This window comes from Pan troglodytes, chromosome 1, assembly GCF_028858775.2.
Source record: "Pan troglodytes isolate AG18354 chromosome 1, NHGRI_mPanTro3-v2.0_pri, whole genome shotgun sequence".
Lineage (NCBI taxonomy): Eukaryota > Metazoa > Chordata > Mammalia > Primates > Hominidae > Pan > Pan troglodytes.
Window position 1 is genome coordinate 164,081,289 of NC_072398.2, and position 23,341 is coordinate 164,104,629.

At 37.5% G+C, this 23,341-nt stretch overlaps 1 protein-coding gene across 1 annotated transcript in view; it reads left to right on the forward strand.

Annotated features, from left to right (window-relative positions):
• The window catches only part of DNAI4 (dynein axonemal intermediate chain 4), a 111,422-nt gene that overhangs the window by 25,171 nt on the left and 62,910 nt on the right, over window positions 1–23,341 (forward strand). The window contains 2 exon segments of the mRNA XM_003308178.7: window positions 7,425–7,609; window positions 9,373–9,485. Coding sequence (XP_003308226.1) covers window positions 7,425–7,609; window positions 9,373–9,485 — 298 coding nt within the window.

Genomic DNA, 23,341 nt, shown 5'->3' on the forward strand with positions numbered 1-23,341 from the left:
AAACATCTTTATTTGCAGATGACATGATGTTATATATACAGACTCCTAAGGAATTCACTAAAAAACTATTAGGACTTGCAAATGAGTTTTGTAAGGTTGCCGGATACATGATCAATATGCAAATGAATTGTATTTCTAGACACATGCATAGAACCATTTGAAAATTAAGAATGATTTATTTCACAATAGCATCAAAAACAGTAAAATACTTAGGAATAAATGTAATAAAAGAAGTGCAAAATGTATGCTCTGAAAACTATAAAACGTTATTGAAAGAAATTAAATAAGATCTAATTCAATGGGAAAGTATCCCATGGTCATGATCAAAAGACCTCCTATTGTTAAGATCGTTATACTCCCCAAACTGATCTGTAAACTTAACACAATTGTTATCAGAATTCCAGCTGACTTCTTTCTACAAACTGACAACTGATTCTAAAATTCATATGGGGCCCGGCACAGTGGCTCACACCTGTAATCCCAGCACTTTGGGAGGCCAAGGCAGGTGGATCACCTGAGACCAGGAGTTCGAGACCACCCTGAACAACATGGTAAAACCCCATCTCTACTAAAAATACAAAGTTAGCTGGGTGTGGTGGTGTATGCCTGTAATCCCAGCTACTCGGGAGGCAGAGGCAGAAGAATTGCTTGAACTTGGGAGGCAGAGGCAGTAGAATCGCTTAAACTTGGGAGGCAGAAGTTGCCGTAAGCCAAGATCGCACCATTGCACTCCAGCCTGGGCAACAAGAGCAAAACTCTGTCTCAAAAAAATAAAAAAATAATAAAATAAAATTCATATGGAATCACAGGGGACCCAGAAGAGCCAAAATCATCCTGAAAAAGAGCAAAGTAGGACGATTCACACTTCACTGTTTCAAAAGTTACAAAGCAATAGTAATCAAAATCATGTGTTATTGGCACAAAGATAGACATGTAGATCAATGGGATACAATTGAGAGTTCAGAAATAAACCCATTTACCTAAAGTCAACTGATTTTTTATGAGTGCCGAGATCACTCAATGGGGAAAGGATATTCTGTTGAACAAATTGTGCCAGGATAACTGGATTACCACCTGGAAAAGAATGAACTTAGACCCTTACCTCATATTTTCAAACTAATTCAAAATTTATTAAAGACAGATTTAAGAGCTAAAACTGTAACACTCTTAGAAGAAAACATAGGGGTAAGACCTTGGATTTGGCATAGGATTCTTATATGTGACACTAAAAGCATACGTAACAAAAGAAAAAGTAGCCAAATTTGACCTTATGAAAATTTTTAAATGTTTGCATCAGAAGCATATACAGAGTGAAAAGATAACCCACAGAAATAGAAAATATTTGTGAAACATATATCTGATAAGAGCTTGGATCATATATAAAGAACTCTTACAATTAATTAATAAAGACAAATAATTATTCATCATACAATCTGAATGCTCATTTCTCAAGAAAATATATACAAATGATCAAAAAGCATATGAAAATATGGTGGGCATTGTTAGTCATCAGAGAAATTGAAATCAAGCCCACAATGAAATATTCACTTTATACCCACTAAGATGGCTAGAATCAAAGAGTCACATAACAAGTGTTAGAAGTAAAGAAAGCAGAACCCTCATACACTGCTTGTGGAAATATAAATTAGCCACTTTGTAAAATAGTTTGGAAGTGCCTCAAGAGGTTAAGCAGTGTTACCATATGAACCAGCAATCCTACTCCTAGGTGTATATACCCAAGAGAAATAAAATATATTTCCACACACAAGGGTATACACAAATGTTTCTAGTAGCATTATTCATAATAGACAAAAGGTGGAAACAACTCAAATGTCCATCAATGGAAAAGTGGGTAAAGAAAATGTTGTATAGCCATACAATAGAATATTATTCAACCATAAAAAGGAATGAAGCACTGATGCATGAATCTTGAAAATATGCTAAGTGAGACAAGCCAGTCACAAAATACTGCACAGTATATGATTCCATTCACTATCAAACTCCTGAATAGGGAAGTCTATAGAGACATGAAGATACTAGTGGTGGCCTAGGGCTGGGAGCGGAGATGTTAGGGGACTATCTTAATATGTTTTCTGTTGTTATGCTCAAGACTGGGTAATTTATGAAGCAGTGTATTTCTGACATTTCTCGAGGCTGAGAAGTCCAGGGTCAAGTGGGCACATCTGGTGAGGATCTCCTCGCTAATGGGGGACTCTCTGCAGGGTCCTGGAGTAGAGCAGGTTATTACATGGTGAAGAGTGCTCACAAGAGATGGAGAAACTGATTTTATAACAGACCCCTCTCATGATAACTAATCCACTCCCTTGATAACCTACTTTTATTTATGAGGGCAGAGCCCTCTTGACCCAGTCACCTCCCAAAAGTCCCACCTCTCAACACTATTGCATTAGGGACCAAGTTTCTAACATAACTTTTAGAGACACATTTAAACTATAACTTTCTGCCCTTGGCCCCCAAATTCACATCCTTTTCACATGTAAAAGACATTAATTCCATCCCAGTAGCCCCAACGCCTTAACTCATTCCAACATCAACTCAAAAGCCCAGAGTCTTACCTGTGAGCCTGTGAAATCAAAACAAACTATTTACTTCCAAGATACAATGGTTGGACAGACATGGGATATACATTCGCATTCTAAAAGGGAGAATAGGCCAGAAATAATAGGTCTCAAAACAGTCTGAACTCAGCAGAGCAAACATTAAACCTTAAAGCTGGAGAATAATATCTTTTGACTCCATGTACTGCCTTCTGGACACACTGGTGTAGGGATTGGGTCCCCAAGGCCTTGGGCATCCCTGACCCTGTGACTTTGCTGGGGTCAGTCTACAGTATAGCTCTCCCAGGCTGGCTTTGCAAGCTGATAGCTCTGTAGTTCTGGGGTCCTGTGGCAATCCTGCTCACATGTCTCCACTAGGCATTACCCTTTAGGGGCCTTCTGCAGTGTTTTTGCCCCTGTGATAAATCTCTGCATAGACTCCCAGGCCATCTGATACATCCATTGGAATTAAGATGGATCTTAATTCCTCCACAGCTTTTGCTTTTTGTAAGCCTGCAGAATTAATGCCATGTGGATGCTGCCAAGGCTTATGACTCACGTCTTCTGGAGTAGTGGGTACAGCCCCAATGAGGGTCACTTGTGCCACAGCTGGGGTGGCTGACTCCTTGCCAAAATTTGGGGACCCAAGGTAGTTCTGGGTAGTGAGCTCTTGAAGGGCACCCAGGGCCTGTCCCCTGAAACCATTCTGCCCTCCTAGATCTCTGGGCCTGTGTTGGGATGAGCCACCTAGAAGATCTCTGAAATGCCTTTGGAGTCTTCTTCCACTGTCTTTATGATCCCTTCTATCTGTACTAAACTCCTTAGCAAATGGTTTCTGGGCCACACCCTTGGTTCATTCTTTACATGGCCAGGCTGAGACTTTTCCAAATCTTTCTGCTTTGCTTCCCTTTTGATTATAAATTGTTTTTTGTAAATCTCATCCCTTTGTTCTCAAATCTCACTGTAAGCAAGCAAAAGCAACCATGCAGCATCTTGAACACTTTGCTTAGATATTAATATTTATTTTGCCAGGTATCCTAGTTTGTCACTCTTAAATTTTGCCTTCCATAAATTCTGCCAAGTTGTTTACTACTTTATAACAAAGACAGCCTTTATTCCGGTTTCTAATAAGAATTTCTCATTTCTGTCTGAGACCTCATCAGAAGTCTTTACTATTCCAAATTCTACCAGTATTCTGTTCACAACCACTTAAGCAATTAAAAAGAATCAGACTTTCTCTAGTCTGCTCTTCTGAGCCCTCACCAGAATCACCCTTAGTGCTGTTTATGGCAATGCAGCCTTTTTCTAGACTGCTTCTCCAAGTTCTTCCAGCCTCTATCCACTACTCAGTTCCAAAGCCACTTCTACATTTTCAGGTGTTTGTTATTAGTCCCACTTCTTGGTATTAATTTTTTTAGTGTGTTTTCTGTTTCTGTAAATGAATACCTGATACTGGGTAATTTATAAACATAAGAATATTATTATAGTTCTGGAGGCTAGGATGTCCAGGGTCAAGGAACCACATCTGGTTAGGGCCTTGTTGCTAGTGGGGACTCTGCAGAGAGCTGAGGTGGTGCAGGGTGTCGCATGGTGAGGGAAGTTTATGAGAGGGAAACTGGCTTTTATAACAGACTTCTCTTGTGATAACTAAACCACTCCCTTGATAACCCATTTATCCATTAATTCATGAATGGATTAATCCATTTGTGAGGACAAGCTTTCATTACACAGTCACCTTCCAAAGTCAAAGCTTTCAACACTGCTGCACTGGGACCACATTTCCAACACATGAACTTTTGGTGCACACACTTAAACCATAGCAGGGATCATAATGGATACAGAGTCTCTTCTTGAAGTGTAAAAAGATTCCAAAATTAATTTTGGTGCACATATATGTGAACATATTAAAAGCTATTGAATTGTACATGTTAAAAGCAATTTAGAAAGCAAATTAATGCATATTATGTTATTGTATTTCAATTTTGAATTTTGAAAATTTAGGTAAAATGTAAAAAAGCTTTTAAAAAATTACACTTTACCAAAGCAGACAAACAAAAATTGAAAACTGGAAGCTATTAAAGAATTTTATATGAGTGATTTAAAAACCTTCCTTCAAAGATAATTCCAGATTCAGATGACTTCAATTGTGGTATGTGTCAAACATACATAGATGAAAACAGAACACTATAAGTGGGTATACTCCAAAACTCATTTTATGAGGCTAGCATTACCTTGATATTAAAACCTGAATACAGTATGAGAAACGAATATTATATGCCAATTTCACTTGCAAACATAGAGAAATCCTCAATAAAGTATTATCCAATAAAGTTCAGTAACAACAACAACAACAACAACAAATGCCTAATACATCATAAGGAAGCTTGGTCTGTGCCAAGATATCAAGATTGGTTTAACATTTAAAAACCCTTAGTGTAATTTACCACATTAACAGCTTAATGTGGTAAAAAAGCATATGATCATTTCAATATACACAGAAAGTATCTGATAACATTTAATATTCATGATTTTAAAAATTCTTATGAAACTGAGAATCACAAGGAACTTTAAACATCTTATTTAGGCCATCTATAAAATCCTACAGTAGTGATCATGTCAAATGGTGAAGCATTTCAAAAAAGAGCCCCCTTTTATTCAACATAAATCAGTTCAAATTGGTAAGAAAAAGAAATGGAATGTATAAGAATTGGAAAGGAAGAAAGAAAATGTTGAATATTTGTGGGTTGAATATTTGTTAGCAACAAATAGTTCAAAAATTAGATTTTTTTTATTTGAAAAAAAATTTTTTTAGAGATGAGTCTTGCTCTGATCATGCAGACTGAAAGTGCAGTGGCACAATCATAGCTCACTATATCCTCAAACTCCTGGGCTTAAGCAGTCCTCTTGCCTTAGCCTCCCATGTGGCGTGGGCTACAGGTGTGTGCTAATTTTCTCAAATTTTTGGTAAAGACAAGATTCTGCTGTGTTGTTCAGGCTGGTCTCAAACCCCTTGCCTCAAGCAGTCCTTCTGCCTTGACCTCCCAGAGCACTGGGATTACAGGCATTGAGCCACTGTGCCCATCCAAAAATTAGACATTTTAAAATGATACAATTTATAATAGCACTAACATTTATCAAGCACTTGTGGAAAAATATAACAAAAGATGCATATACCAATATTTTTAAAACTATAAAAGTTTATTGGAAGACATTAAAGAGGACCAAAACAAAAGGAGATATAGACATATTTGTGCAGAGAAAAAGTCAGTATTTTAAGATTATCCTAAATTTTGATTTATAGATTCTTTGCAATTTTAATCAAAATCTCAAGTTTTAAAGTTATTTTTTCCAGAAACTTTTCAAGATAATTCTAAAATTTATATGTAAATGCTAAAGGCTAAAAATAGCCAAGACACTTGCATAAAAACTCAGTGGAAGCACTTGCTTTCCTAGATACCAGGCTTAATAAAACATATAATATTAGCAAATTAGAGAGTCTTCAAATGACCTGAGCACATATAAACACTTATTTTATAATAAATGTGAACTGCAGAGTAATGGGGAAAGGACAGGATTTTCAAAAACTCTTGTTGAGACAATTGGATGTTCTTATAAAACAAAAATATATTGGCTTTCTTATCCTATATATAAAATTAATTCTGGGTATATTATAGACTTAAATATGAAAAGCAACATATAGGACTTCAGGGCTGGGAATGTTTTTTTTAAGGAGATGTCTAAAGCACAATCCATAATGGAAAACATGATTCAATTGACTACGTTAAAAATAACTCATATTCATCAAATATACCATAAAGAAAATAAAGCCACAGAGTGAAAGAAGACATTTGCAGCTCATACAACTGAAAGGACTCATACATTACCAATAATAAAAAAGTCTCAATAAAAATTGTGCAAAGGACTTGAATAGGAAATTCTCCCCCTCCAAACGGAAATCAAAATAGGAATAAATATATAAAAAGAGTTCAACTGTATCAATATCTCTGTTTTCTGCCTCCACATTTTGTCCCACTGGAAGGTTTTTTGGGGGCAGTAATATGCATGGAGCTATCATCTCTTATAACAATATCATCTTCTAGAGTACCCACTAAAGGACCTGCCCGAGGCTGTTTTACAGTTAACTATTTTTTTAAGAAATAAAAGGAGTACACTCTAAAATATTAAAAAGTGTAGTTTCGTAAGCACATAAACCAGAAGCATAATTTATTATTATTATCAAATATTATGTACTGTGCATAATAGTATTGCTATACTTTTATATGACTGGCAGTGCAGTAGGTTTGTTTATACGAGCATCACCACAAATTCATGAGTAATGTGTTGTGCTATGACATTATGATGACTGTGATGTCACTAGGTGATAGGAACTTTTCAGTTCTGTTATAATGTTATGGTACCACTGTCATATATGTGGTCCATTGTTGACTGAATCATTTTGTGGTGCAGAACTGTAAACCAAAAGCACATAATAACTTGGGAAATGCCTATTAATGAAATGTTAAGTGAAAAATAGTGAGTTTTCTTTAAAACGTGTACATACAATTTACATGCACCAAAATACTAACAATCTGGATGAATTATCTTTCCACTGTTCTGATTTTCCTAAAGTTAATATATATTAATTACATATAGATAAAGCAAAAATAATATTTTAAGAAAGTTTTTGCATAATTAAGAAACTTTCTAAGCATGACATTTTAAAGCATCCAATTTTTCATGTTTATCCTATTATAGGAGCATTATACTTATCTTTTTTCTACCATATTTGTTTCTATTTTCTAGCAGCCGTTATTTAGAAGCCCTGTCTTTTTTAGTTATTTCATTTTAAATAACCATTTTTAACAGGTATTTGACATAAATGGAACTGATGTTACTCCCCGACCTCTTTACCATCCAGATCCACTTACTGGTACAGCAAAACCAAGTAAACTCTTGACATCACAAGAAGGATCACTTGGATCAGAATTTATATCTTCCTATAGCCTTTATCAGAATACAATAAATCCTAGTACGTTAGGGCAGTTTACAAGGTAGAGTATACTATTATATAGTTCCTTTTTCTATCATATATATTGCCTTTCCATTTAAATTGCAAATGTGAATCTTAGATATCAGTTGTCTCCAGTCTCCCAGTTTCTTTCTTTCTTTCTTTCTTTTTTGAGACAAGTTTCACTCCTGTTGCCCAGGCTGGAGTGCAGTGGTGCCATCTTGGCTCACTGCAACCTCCACCTCCCAGGTTCAAGCAATTCTCCTGCCTCAGCCTCCCGAGTAGCTGGGATTACAGGCGCCCCCCCCACTACACCTGGCTAATTTTTTGTATTTTTAATAGAGACGGGGTGTCACCATGTTAGCCAGACTGATCTCGAACTCCTGACCTCAGGTGATCCACCTGCCTAGGCCTCCCAACATGCTGGGATTACAGGCATGAGCCACCCAGTTTTGATTATCATCCTAGTGTTCCATCTCTATGTTCCTCTCATGTTTTAAATTAAATGCAGAGCTCTTAATGTCTTCAGAGTTTCCATACACTCACAACAAAACATTTGTGAAAAATATATATATTTCACTCAAGACTTCCTGAGCAACCAAAAGATGGGACTAAAATCACATACAATTAATTTCAAATTCTCATTAGACATTTTTCTTCAGGTTTCTTCAGCTTCTTTTGAGCTGCATTTTACAGGAAGAGGTGGCTTTCCTTTTTTCCCCTCCTCTCCCATGCAAATCTCTGTTCTCCTAGAGTTTGATTTCTCTCTTATTTTATAACACACAGCAATTATGCTTCTCTGGAGCTTGCCTCTGAATTTGCCTGCAAAAATATAGGAGTACCTGGTAAAGGAAGATATTCCAATAAACTTTACATCCTCTTTTGATGGGCAGTTGAGACTATAAATAGGAACAAAAAAGATAGTATGTAATACCACGGAGTACTGCTAAGTTCATATGTTTAAGGAAATTATTTTTGGATTCTTCCATTGATTTCTGAGTATGTATATTTTAGTTAAAACTTGAGAAGGCCTTTATAAAATGAAATAAATCACATTTTTAAGATGACATTTGAACAGTGAACAGAAACCAAGTGAAAAACAAAAGGAAGAGTATTCCAGGCTGAGGCTCTGAAGTTAGAGAGCTCTGTAAGATTGAGGAACTAATAAAAGAAAAAAAGTAAAGGAAGACTAATAATGAAGATGAATATGCTGGGTAGGTTGACTGTATTTTGGATTTTTGTACTAAATGTATTGGTAATTCACCGAAGGACTTTAAGCATGTTTAACATGTCTTTCTTCTAAAATATATTTTGGCTGGGTGCGGTGGTTCACGCCTGTAATCACAGCACTTTGGGAGGCCGAGGTGGGCAGATCACCTGAGGTCAGGAGTTCAAGACCAGCCTGGCCAACATGGTGAAACCATGTCTCTACTAAAAATACAAAAAAATTAGCTGGACATGGTGGCGCAAGCCTGTAATCCCAGCCACTCAGGAGGCTGAGGCAGGAGAATCACTTGAACCTGGGAGGCAGAGGTTGCAGTGAGCAGAGATCATGCCACTGCACTACAGCCTGGGTGACAGAGCGAGACTCCATTTCAAAAAATAAATAAAGATACTAATAAATTTTAAGTAACTTTTTAAGAAATATTAAAAACCAACTCATTATTTAAAAATTAATGTATCTATTTTGCTTATATGATCATAGTATATTTGATTTCTCCATCTGATAATATGTTCTAATTTGTATATGTAGTTTCCTATAAGGACATCTAAATAAATGAGTAATTTTGTTATTCATTATTAAAGGTCAGTTTTAGGAAGCAGTACAGTTTCTAAGTCAAGTGTATCAGCAAGTGAATCAATAGCAGAAGACCTGGAAGAACCATCCTATAAACGGGAAAGATTGACTAGTTTCACAGGTAATGAAAATATACTTGTTTATTTCAGTAACAGTCTGTTATTTAGTCAATATGCTTATTATTGGTTGGATACTTGAGATAAAAGAAATATGGTAATGATTTCCAAATGCTGGCTTGTGAAGTCGCTTCAAGAGAATTACCAGGGGAATATCTATTTTTTTAAGTTCCCTGGGTGACTGTTTTGAATCATCAGCCTGAGGAACCAATGGCGCTTTGTGTTAGAGCTCAGCTGCTGCTGCTGCTGCTGCTGCTGCTGCTGCTGCTTCCTCTTCCTCTTCTTCTTCCTCTTCCTTTTCTTCCTCTTCCTCTTTTCCTCTTCTTCTTTCCTCTTCTTCCTCACTTCTTCTTCCTCTTCCTCTTCCTCCTCCTCCTCTTCCTCCTCCTCCTCTTCCTTCTCCCCCTCTTCCTCTCCCTCCTCCTCCTCCCCCTGCTCTTCTTCTTCTTCCTCTTCCTCCTCTGCTTCCTTCTCCTCTTCCTCTTCTTCTTTCTTCTTTCCTCTTTTTTTTTTTTTGAGACAGAGTCTTGCTCTGTCACACAGGCTGGCGTGCAGTGGCACAATCTCAGCTCACTGCAACCTCCGCCTCCTGGGTTCAAGCAATTCTCCTGTCTCAGCCTCCCAAGTAGCTGGGATTGCAGGTGTCCGCCACCATGCCTGGCTAATTTTTTTGTATTTTTAATAGAGACGAGGTTTCATCATGTTGGCCAGGCTGGTTTCAAACTTCTGACCTCAAATGATTTGCCCGCCTCAGCCTCCCAAAGTGCTGGGATTACAGGCCTGAGCCAGTGTGCCTGGCCTCTTCTTTCTTCTTCTTCTTCTCAGGGTCTCACTCTGTCACCCCGACTGGAGTGCAATCTTGGCTCACTGCAACCTCTGCTTCCTGGGCTCCAGCGATCCTCCCACCTCAGCCTCCGAAGTACCTGGGAATACAGGCATGTACCACCGTGCCTGGCTAATTTTTTGTAATTATTGTAGATACAGGTTTTCACTATGTTGACCAGGCTGGTCTCGAACTCCTGGGCTCAAGTGATCTGTGTGCCTCGGCCTCCCAAAGTACTGGGATTATCAGTGTGAGCCACCAAATTCAACTTCTAATTGGAGACAAATAATTCTGATACATTTGTGATCAGTTCCATAATAACATGTGGAACGTCATGGGAACACTTAGAAAGGAGTGATTAAATCCTTTGAGGTAAAATAAAAAAGGTTTCACAGAGAACATTATTGACTTTTGAATTAGGTTTTTAAAGATGATTAGTTACTTGTTTGGAGAAGAAGTAGGGGAAGCCCAATCCAGGCAGAGGGTAAAACATGAGGTAATAGAAGGGATTATGAAAATGAAGATACAAGAATGAGGAAATAATAATGGATGATCAGAAGTGCTGGGAGAAATGGTTACATACTTGAGGGGTACTTGATTTGGAGTGCAATAAGGATTTTTTTCCTTTAAAATGATAATGAGGGACTGGTGAAGATATAAGGTTGGAAAAATGGTGCTTTATGGACTTTTCTTTCTGATGTTGGGGGATGTAACAGGAATGACTCTGACAGCAAGTAACAGAATACCCAACTAACAAGAATTGAACAAATATTTACTTTTCTCACATTAAAAGAAGAGATAGCTTTTGGCTTTGATTTTTTTTTTGGCTTAATTTTGTCAGAATTTGGATTGGCCGTTCTGCTATTCTCTTTCCTAAAGCCTTTCTTCTTTTCTTATGGTCTCAAAATATCTTCTCCAGCTCACTCTGGGCATTTTATCCACATTAAAGACAGAAAGGAGAAGGGCAATAGCACCATCCTATCTCTCTCATTTTTCAGGAAGGTAAAAAATTTCCCAGAAGCCATTCCGCTTCCTTTATATTTCTGCTTTCATCTCATTGGCCAGAACTGTCACATGACCACCCTTAGCTTTAAAAGAGCCTGGAAAATCAAGTATTTAGCTTTCTATTAATTATATTATTTCTATTAAAAGAAAGAGGCAAGGAGAGAGAGAAAGGGTTTGGAATAAAAACCTAACCAATCAGCAATGTCTGCTGCAGGAGAGACCCTCATTCTCTCAGGTGGAGGCAGGGAAAACTGGATTATTGTCATTACCTCCCCCAGCTTTCTCTGTAGATATTCTTGCCACCTTCCAATCTATTTTTCCAAACTATATTCAGAATGATTTTTTTAGAAACACAACTAATTGCATCCTCTTTTGCTTAGAAACTAACTCTTCAAAGGATTTGCATTACTCTTAGCATAAAGACTAAATCTTTATGTAACAATTTGCCTTGAAGCCTTTCTTTGCTTATCTACATCAAAAACAAACAAAAACAAGTAGCACAAATTTACCTCCAGAAGACTTGAAAAACAATATAGATATTTATATCACCTTGGCCAGTTGCTGGTGAATTTTTTTGTTTTGTTTTGTTTCGTTTTTTAGACGGAGTCTTGCTCTGTCACCCAGGCTAGAGTTCAGTGGCGTGATCTCAGCTTACTGCAACCTCCGCCTCCCGGGTTCAAGTGACTCTTCTGCCTCAGCCTCCCGAATAGCTGGGAATACAGGCGCTTGCCACCATGCCTGGCTAATTTTTGTGTTTTTAGTAGAGATGGGGTTTCACCATGTTGCACAGGCTGGTCTTGAACTGCTGACCTCGTGATCTGCCTGCCTCGGCTTCCCAAAGTGCTGGGATTACAGGCGTGAGCCACCACGCCCAGCCGTTGCTGGTGAATTCCAACTACAAAGTCAGCCTCTAAAATGAATGACACCTAAACAATTCTACTTCTACCCACTGGCTTCTTTTTTAGACCAGAGCAGTGCTTCCTCACTCTAGAATGCATATTAAAGTCATCTGGTATGCCTTTTAAAAATTCCCATAGTTGTGTCTCAATTCAGGTCAATTGAATTGCAATATCTGGGACTAGGGTTTAGGCCTAAGCAGTAAGTATGCTGATAAATATTTTGCTACCTACACAGGTGGCAAGGAAACATTTATTTGCAGCATTTGCCAATTTCCATGTTATAAATCCTCTCATCACAGCAGATTTCAAGCTCCCAACATAAATTTTCTGAATGGGAAGTTACAAATAGATACTTAGTAGCACACCACCATACAGATACAATAGATATTTTAAATAACTGCAAGAATTAGGTAGTAGTAGATTTTTTTTTTTTTTGAGACAAAGTCTCGCTCTGTCACCCAGGCTGGAGTGCAGTGGTGCAATCTCGGCTCACTACAACCTCTGCTTCCTGGGTTCAGGCCATTCTCCTGCCTCATACTCCCAAGTAGCTGGGATTACAGGTGCCTGCCACCACACTCAGCTAATTTTTGTATTTTTAGAAGAGACAGGGTTTCACCTTTTTTGCCAGGCTGGTCTCGAGTGATCCGCCGCCTTGGCCTCCCAAAATGCTGGGATTGCAGGTGTGAGCCACCACTTCTGGACGGTAGTAGTAAAATTTAATAGCATAACTAGGAAGTGATGATCCTTGAGTAATTATTATCTTTGTTTTTAATATGATTTATTTAATAATAAGTTTATATAATTTAATTTTGAGTAATGTCTACGTTTAACAACTGACTCACAAAATTCCTGAAATTAGCCTGTTCTAATATACTTCTAGATAAAAATATATTTAAAATATGTTTGTAACTTCCCCCCTCCCAGACCTACTGAATAAAAAATTCTGGGGTGGACTTCCAGTTTCTGTTCTTATATGTAGAGAGTTTAAAAGTCATTACTCCTGTCTTATAACAAGAAAAAGTTGGACAAATGGAAAATTAACAACTTTTCTTGGGCTCATCAGAGAACTGTGGTGACAAGGGCAAACTGCCACCTTAAGATCTAGAGAGACAGACAATCCAGAGAAATACAGTTCCCAAGAGTTACTTACCATAAACTGGAGGAACACATGAATGATTATTTTCATGAATTGCTGGAGGCTGAGTATTTTACTAGTATAAGAGTAAAAAATTAATGGGGGAGCACAATCATGGGAAAGAGAGGGCCCACACTTACATGGGCTTCATTCTAGGAATCCAGTGGATTCTTTCAGTGAGGATCTGAGCTGAGGATCTGAGCTAAAGATCTGAGCTGAGGATAAGCTAGTGGCCTTGGTAGGGGAGGCAAAGAATATCCACCTTAAAACACTCCTTCCTCTTTTTTTCTAACAAAGACTTAGTCTGGGGATGGGGGGTGGGGGAAATTTGCCAGAGGGTAATTTTGAAACTATAGCCCCAATAGGGTAAGGGAATTCTACTCTAGCACCAGCCTTTATTTCTTAACTAAGGAGGAAAGATAACAGCGTTTAAGGAATTCCATTGGAAATGTTGCAGCCAGGGAAGGGAGTAGGGGCAGGGATAAGACAACTATGCCCTTGAAGTAGGAATAGATATACTTGTGAACACCATGTCTCCAAGACACAGGTTAACTAAAAGTCTGAGACTCAATCAGATTGTAGACTACTTCCCTTCTCCACACTTACTACCAGTGAACCTCCAGAGTAACAATACTGGATTGCAGATGAAAGAATTGCAAGACATAGGCTTTCTCTAAAGCAATACAAAGAGAAGCCTGAAAGCCAGGAAGGGAAACAAAAACAAGAAAGGTCTTGGTATCTGTAGCTAAAACAACATTAAACACAACCAAACTGCTACCCTGAGTGCTATCAATTCTTCTGCTGAAGGCCTTATTACCTCAGCACCTGTTACAGGATACAACAGGTCTGGCTTTTAACAAAAAGTCATTAGGAGTGCTAAAGGGCAAGAAAAAAATATTTTCAAGATATCAAGCAAGCATCAAACCCAGACTGTTATGATACAAATTTAAAAACTATTGGACAGGGCATTTTAAATAATTATGATTAATATGTTAAGAGATCTAATGGAAAAAGTATACAATGTGCAAGCTGTGTAATGTCAGCAGAGAGATGAAAATTATATGAAAGACTCAAAATGACATGCTAGATATCAAAAACACAGCAACATGAATGAAGAATATCTTTGATAGCCCCATTGACTTCACAGGGTTAAGGAAAGTATCAGTTAATTTGAAGGTCAATAAAAAATTCCCAAACTAAAATGCAAAGAGAAAAAATAATGAAAATAGAACAGCCATCCAAGAACTGTGGGATAATATCAAAAGGCGTAACATATGCACAATTGGAATACCAGAAGAGAGAATGGGATAGAAGAAATGCTTGTAGTAATACTTGTTGAGAACATTCCAAAATTGTCAGACACTAAACAACAGATACAAAAAGAATACCAAGCAAGATAAATATCAAAGCAAAACAAAAACACAAAACCTAGGAATATTATATTCAAATTACAGACAACAAAAGACAAAGAGAACATCTTGAAGGAAGCCAGAAGGAAAAAAAATCTTACCTATAGGAGAATAAGGATATATTTTTTATTGTTTTCTTTTTTTCTCTTTTATTTTTGTACAGACAGGTTTTTGCCATGTGCCCAGGCTGGTCTTGAACTCCTGGGTTCAAGCGATTCTCCTGCCTCAAGCCTCCCTAAGTGCTGGGATTATTATAGGCATGAGTCATCACACCTGGCTAGAAGAACAAGGATATAAATTACATTTGACTTCTCATCACAAACCAAATAAACAAGAAAAGAGTGAAACAAAAATCTTTAAAGTGTTGAAATTAAAAACTGGCATTCTATAATTCTATATCCAGAAAAATTATCCTTCAACAGTGAAGGAGAAATGAAGATTTTCCCAGATAAAGAAAATTCTGAGGTAATTTATTGCCAGCAGACCAGCTCTGAAAGAAATGTGGAAAGAACTTCATCAGGCAAAAGAAAAATGACATGGGTCAGAAACTTGCATCTACATAAAGAAAGGCTAGATGGCATTCTGTAGACCACATTCTGGGCCATAAAACATACTTCAACAAATCCAAAAAATAGAAATTATACAAAGTATGTGCTCAGATGACAATAGCAATAAGCTAGAAATCATAACAGAAAGATAGCTGGAAATGTTCCAAACATTTGCAAATTAAACCACAAAATTCTAAATAACCCATGGGCCAAAGAAGTCTCGAGAGAAATTTAAAAACAAATAATTTGAACTCAATGAAAATGAAAATACAACTTATCACAATTTGGGGATGAAGAAAAAGCAATTTTTAGAGGGAAATTTATAACGCCAAATGCATATGTTAGAAAAGAAGAGAGATATACAATTAATAACTTAGGTTTCCACTGTCCTTTGAGACAACTGGCTGTTCTCTGCTATCAGGCAGAGCTGCTGACAGGGTACTTTGATGGCTTCTGGTTAATTTGGCCACAGGATGTATTCCTTGGCTAAGCAATTACGCTATTTGGTATCTGCAGTTGGGCAGGGCTGCGGTTGGGGTCTGAAGGGGGAGCATTTCCAAACTAATTTTACAAGGCCAGCATCACCCTGATGCCAAAGCTAGACTAAGATATTACAAGAAAAAATCATGGGCCAATATCCTTGATGAACATGGATGCAAAAATCCTCAACAGAATATTAGCAAACTGAATTCCACAACACATTGAAAAAACTCATCCACCATGATCAAGTGGGATTTGTCCCTGAGATGCAAGCATGGTTCAACATATGCAAATTAATAAATATGATACATCACAATAGAATGAAGGACAAAAACTGTATGATCATTTCATCAGACGCAGAAAAAGAAGGGAACTCTTATACACTGTTGATGGGAATATAAATTAGTATAGCCATTATGGAAAACTGTAGGTAGGTTCCTCAAACTAAAAATAGAATTACCATAAGATCCAGCAATCCTACTTCTGGGTATTTACCCAAAAGATTTGAAATCAATTTCTCTGACTGCATCCCATGTTCATTGCAGCACTATTCACAGTAGCCAAGTTATGGAATCAACTTATGTTCATCAACAGATGAATGGATAAAGAAAATGTGGTATATACACACAGTGGAATACTATTCAGCCTTAAAAAGAAGGAAATTCTGTCATTTGTGACAACATGGATGTAATGAATTAGAGAACATTATGCTAAGTGAAATAAACCAGACACAGAAAGACAAATACTACATGTTCTCAGTTATATGTGGAATCTAAGACAATTGATCTCATAGAGGTGGAATGTAGAATGGTAGTTAACAAAGGCTAGGGATTTGGGAGATTGGGGAGAAGATGATCAAAGGGTGAAAAATCTTAGGAGAAGTATGTTTTTTAAAAAAGTCTATTGCATAATGTGGTAAATATAGTTAATAGAATATTCTATATTACAAAATTGCAAAGAGAAATTTCAAATATTTTCACTACAAAAATGTTGAGTATTTGAGGTGATGGATATGTTAACTAGCTTGATTTAATTATTCTACATTGTATTCATAAACCATCACTTTGTACCCCATAAATGTACACAATTATAAGTTGTCACTTTACAATTTAAAAATTGTATATTCCTATAAAATACAACATATTTAAAAGTATCTTCCTAAAAAAGATATTTTAAAAATTATGTCACAGGCAAAATGAAACTAGGCTTACTTTTTTAAAAAGGAATAAAGTTGATGCAGATTGGGCCAAGCGTGGTGGCTCACACCTGTAATCCCAGCACTTTGGGAGGCCGAGATGGGCAGATCACCTGAAGTCAGGAGTTCAAGACCAGCCTGGCCAACATGGCAAAACCCCGTATATACTAAAAAACCAAAAATTAGCTGGGTGTGGTGGTGCACACCTGTAATCCCAGCTACTCGGGAAGCTGAAGCAGGAGAGTCACTTGAACCCAGGAGGTGGAGGTTTCAGTGAGCCCAGATTGCACCATTGCACTCCAGTCTGCTGACAAGAGTGAAACTCCGTCTCAAAAAAAGTTTATACAGATTGGAAGGCAAGAAATAAAACTGTCTATACTTACAGATGACATCATTGTCTATACAGAAAATTCCTAAGAATCTACAAAAAAAAAAAAAAGAAAAGAAAAGAAAACTTCCTGGCACCAATAGGCATGTATCCTGCAACACTGCAGGATACAAGGTCAATATATAAAAGCAAACTGCCTTTCTGTTTGCCATCAACGAACTACTAGACTTTGAAATTAAACTACAACAACAAAAAACATTTACAGTAGCATCAGAAAAGTATAAATCTAACAAAATATTTACAGAATCTATACACAGAAAGCCTCAAAACAGGGAAGAAAGAAGTAAAAAAAATAAATAAATGAATTTCATATGCAGGCATTGGAACATTCAGTATTGTAAAGATATCAGTTATTTGTAATTCGATGTATAGATTCAATCCAATCTTAATCAAAATCCCAGCAATCTTTTCTGTAGATATCAGCTAATTTATTCTATAATTTATATTGAAGAACAGAGGATTTAAAACAGCCAGCCCAACTCTGGAAAAAAAAAAAACTGAAGGACTCACATTACCTGATTTCAAGCATAAGTATAGAGCTATCATAATCAAGTACACTGATAGATAAAATGGAATACAGAGCTCAGAAATAGACCCACACTAACATAATCAACTGATTTTTTACAAAAATACAAAGGCAATTCAATGAAGAAAGAATTCTCTTTTCAATAAATGTTGATGGAAAAATTGAACATCTGTATGCAAAAAAAAGAGAGAGAGAGAGCATAGACACAGACCTTACATCTTACTCAAAAATTAACTCAAAATGGATCATGGGCCTACAGTTAAAATGCAAAAGTAAGAAACTTTTTGAAAAACATCAGGAAAAAATCTGTGTGATCTTGGCTTTGGTAATGGAATTTTAGATACACCAAAAGCACAATCCATAAAAGTAGAAATTGGTAGAATTGGACTTTTTAAAAATTTTTGCTTTGTGAAAGAAAATGTTAAGTGAATGATAGGACAAACCACAGGCTGGGAGAAAATTGTTTGCAAATCAAATAGATCATAAAGGACTTTTATCCAAAGTACATAAACAATTCATAAATTTCACAGTAAAAAAAAACCCAACTGTATTGCTCTGTTTTCACCCTGCTGATAAAGACATACCCAAGACTGGGAAGAAAAAGAGGTTTAATGGATTTACATTTCACATGGCTGGGGAGGCCTCACAATCATGGTGGAAGGCAAGGATGAGCAAGTCATATCTCACATGGATGGCAGCACACAAACGAGAGAGGTTGTGCAGGGAAACTCCCATTTTTAGAACCATCAGATCTCTTGAGACTCATTCACTATTACAAGAACAGCACAGGAAAGAACTGCTCCCATAAGTCAATCACCTCCCACTGGGTTCCTCTCATGACATGGAATTGTGGGAGTTACAATTCAAGATGAGATTTGGGTGGAGACACAGCCAAACTATATCATTCCACCCCTGGTCTCTTCTAAATCTCATGTCCTCACATTTCAAAACCAATCATGCCTTCCCAACAATCCCCGCAAGTCTTAAGTCATTTCAGCATTAACTCAAAAGTCCACAGTCCAATGTCTCATCTGAGACAAGGCAAGTCCCTTCTGCCTATGAGCCTGTAAAATCAAAAGCAAGTTAGTTACTTCCTAGATACAATGGGGGTACAGGCATTGGGTAAATACAGCTGTTCCAAATGGGAGAAACTGGCCAAAACAAAGGGGCTACAGGCCCCATGCAAGTCCAAAATCCAGCAGGGCAGTCAAATTTTAAAACTCAAAAATGATCTCTTTTCACTCCATATCTTGCATCCAGGTCACACTGATGCAAGAGGTGGGTTCCCATGGTCTTGGACAGCTCCACCCCTGTGGCTTTTCAGGGTATAGCCTCCCTCCTGGCTGCTTTCATGGGTTGGCATTGAGTGTCTATGGCTTTTCCTGGCACATGGTGCAAGCTGTCAGTGGATCTACCATTCTGGGGTCTGGAGGATGGTGGTCCTCTTCTCAAGGCTCCACTAGGCAGTGCCCCAGTAGGGACTCTGTGTGGGGCTCCCACCTCACATTTCCCTTCTGCATTGCCCTAGCAGAGCTTCTCCATGATGGCCCTGCCCCTGCAGCAAACTTCTGACTGGGCATCCAGGCGTTACCATACATCCTCTAAAATCTAGGGGGAGGTTCTCATACCTCAATTCTTGACATCTGTGCACTCACAGGCTCAATACCACATGGAAGCTGCCAAGGCTTGGGGCTTCCACCCTCTGAAGCCATAGCTTGAGCTGTACCTTCATCCCTTTTAGTCACGGCTGGAGTGGCTGGGATGCAGGGCACAAAATACCTAGACTGCACACAACACCGGGACCCTGGGCCCAGCCCACGAAACCACATTCACCTCCTAGGCCTCCAGGCTTGTGATGCGAGGGGCTGCCATGAAGACCTCTGACATGCTCTGTAGACATTTTCCCCATCATCTTGGTGATTAATATTTGGCTCCTCATTACTTATGCACATTTCTGCAGCCAGCTTGAATTTCATTTCAGAAAATGGGATTTTCTTTTCTATTGCATTGTCAGGTGGTAAATTTTCCAATCTTTTATGCTCTGCTTCCCTTATAAAACTGAATGCCTTTAACAGCACCCAAGTCACCTCTTGAATGCTTTGTTGCTTAGAAATTTCTTCTGCCAGATACCCTAAATCTCTCTCAAGTTCAAGTTCCACGAATCTCTAAGGCAGAGGCAAAATGTCACCACTCTTTTTGCTAAAACAAGAGTCACCTTTGCTCCAGTTCCCAACGAGCCCTCCATTTCCATCTGAGACTACCTCAGCCTAGACTCTATTGTCCGTATCGCTCTCAGCATTTTGGTCAAAGCCATGCAAAAAGTCTCTAGGGAGTTCCAAACTTTCCCACATTTTCCTGTCTTCTTCTGAGCCCTCCAAACTCTTCCAACCTCTGTCTGTTATCCAGTTCCAAAGTTGCTTCCACATTTTTGGGTGTCTACAGCAGCACCCCATTCTACTGGTACCAATTTACTGTATTAGTCCATTTTCATGCTGCTGATAAAGACATACCTGAGACTGGGAAGAAAAAGAGGTTTAATGGACTTACAGTTCCACATGGCTGCGGAGGCCTCACCATCATGCCAGAAGGCAAGGATGAGCAAGTCATATCTCATGTGGATGGTGGCATGCAAAATAGAGAGCTTGTGCAGGGAAACTCCCGCTTTTAAAACCATCAGATCTTGTGAGACTCATTCACTATCAAGAAAACAGTGCAGGAAAGACTCACCCCTTTAATTCAATCACCTCCCATTGGGTTCCTCCCATGACACGTGGGAACTGTGGGAGTTACAATTCAAGATGAGATTTGGGTGGGGACACAGCCAAACCATATCACCAACCCAATGAAAAATGAACAAACCGTAGGAACAAACACTTCATCAAAAAAGATATACAGATGGCATATAATAAGCATATGAAATGATGCTCAGTTTCATATGTCATTAGGAAAATACAAATTAAAAATGAGATAGTACTACATATGCATTTAAATGGCTAAAAAAAACCTGATAATACCAATTGCTGGCAAAGATGTGGAGAAATAGGAACTCTCATTCCTTGCTGGTGGGGATGCACAATGGTACATCCAGTTTGGAATATAGTTTGGCAATTTCACATAAAACTAAACATACTCTTACCATATCATCAAGCAGTTGTGTTCCTTGGTATTTACCCAAATGAACTGAAAATTTATCTTCACACAAAAATCTGCACTCAAAAGTTTCTAGCAGCTGAATCATCAATGCAGAAGACTAGAAGCAACCAAGATGTCTTTTAAGTGGTGAATAGATAAACAAACAATAGTATGTCCATATAATGGAATATTATTCAGCAATAAAAAAGTGAGCTATGAATCCATGCAACAAGATTGATGAATCTTAAATACTTATTGCTAAGTCAAATAAACCAGTCTGAAAAGACTATATCCTGTCTGATTCTACTTATATGACAGTCTAGAGAAAGGCAAAACTATAGAAACAGAAAACAAATCAATGGTTGGCAGCAGGGCCTTGAAGAGAAGGGAGAGTTGAATAGGTGAAGCATAATGAATATTTTTAGGATGGTAAAACTATTCTGTATAGATACTGTAATGGTGGATACATAGCACCATGCCTTTACTAAAACCCAAAGAATATTACGACACAAAAAGTGAGACTTAAAATGTGGGAAGTTTTTTTTAAATCACAATTAAGAAATACGAGGATCCTACAATGGAATACAGACTGTAACAAAAGAATCAAACTGCCTTACAAATGTATAATATAACCCTCAGAAGGAGTGGGAGGAAAGGGTATATACCTAAATAATATTGAAAATGAGTAGAGGCTATAAGATTAAAGACAAAAGGAACTGCAAATAAACACTCTAGTTTATAGTCACTTCCCATGGGGGTATTGGTTAATAATTCTGAATCATTGTACATGCATACTGGGATTGAACATGTAAGTAATTGGAGGGCAGATGGTAGGAACTCACCATTGTTGGAGTGGGAGATTACAGAAAGCAAGAAGGGAAGCTAGAATTATTCATGTGGTATTGAACAAGTGTCAAAAACATTAATGTAAACTCATGTTTAGCTTAATAGAGACATAGATGAACATAGATGTATAGATATGTTTGTATATACAAGTTAGTATACATACAAATATTTCTTAGCTCTGTCCACTAAGAAAGCCTAGAAGCAATGACACCCCAGAAGCAGCAAGCACTCTCAGTGCTCAGACTTTGGTTTCTAATTCCATTCTCTAATAAAAGTAACTAGGGCTCTTTGAAGAAATGCCTGATTCTAGAGTTGGTGCATGGATACAAGATGAGCCAGAAAGTAAAGAAGTGCTCAAACAAAACAAAATAGAACAAAACTCTACAATAAACAAACAACAAAAAGGGGTATTTGAGAGGAACCTAGCAGCCAACAGAAAGAGCTCACAATGGCAAAAGGTAGAACAATTTCAACAACAAAATAAATATGGTAGAATTGGATTATAACCCAAATTATAAAATAAATACGCATGAGTTCATAGTAACACAAACTAATATTGAATAAATGAAGAGGAGAGAATAGAAAAATCTTTTTACACGAGAATTCCAAATAATTATATAGATATTCTTCCCTCAAGAAGGTGGATCTTAACTTCCCATTCTACAAGTATGGGCTTTGCATGTTGACTTTCTTCTAAACAGTACAATATGTAAAAGAGAGAGGGGGGAAAATAACTTTAAAGCAGAGGATATTGACAGGTGGTCAAGATTAACACCATCAATGATAAGTTATGATGTTAGCATGTATCTTTGATATGATATGATGAGAATGACACTTTACCTCTGTAATCTTCCTCCCAGAAACCCATAACACTTGTTTAACATCAGAAAATCACAAATTGAAGGACATTCTACAAAATACATGACTGCTACTTTTCAAAACTCTCAAAGTCATCAAAAACAAGGAAATTCTGAGAAACTGTCACAGTGTAGAGAGCCCTAAGGAGACATGATGTCTAAATGTAATGTGGTGTCTTGGATGAGATCCTGGAAGAGAAAAATGACATTAGTTAAATTTAAGGAAATTAGAATAAAATATGGACTTTATATGATAATAAAATAGCAATATTGTAGTTGTACTAAATGTACCAGAGTAATATTAACAATAGGGAAAACTGGATATAGGGTATACAGAAACTCTAATTATTCTTACAACTCTTCTGTATAGCTAAAACTATTCTAAAATACAAAGTTTACCAAATGTTGAAAAAAGTCTAGAGGTAAGTCCAAGCAATTATTGCTAAGCCCTTGGGTGATTCTGTTGCAGGGTAAAGTTTGAGAACCATTGCTTTACCATATAACCAGAAGGAGTTTTGTGCTTAGAAAAGTTTGTGGTTTTAATTGCAAGGTAGGGGCCAAACAGCATCTCATGCACAGGTTGTCTCTGGATGCTCTCAGTTAATAAATAAGTCACTA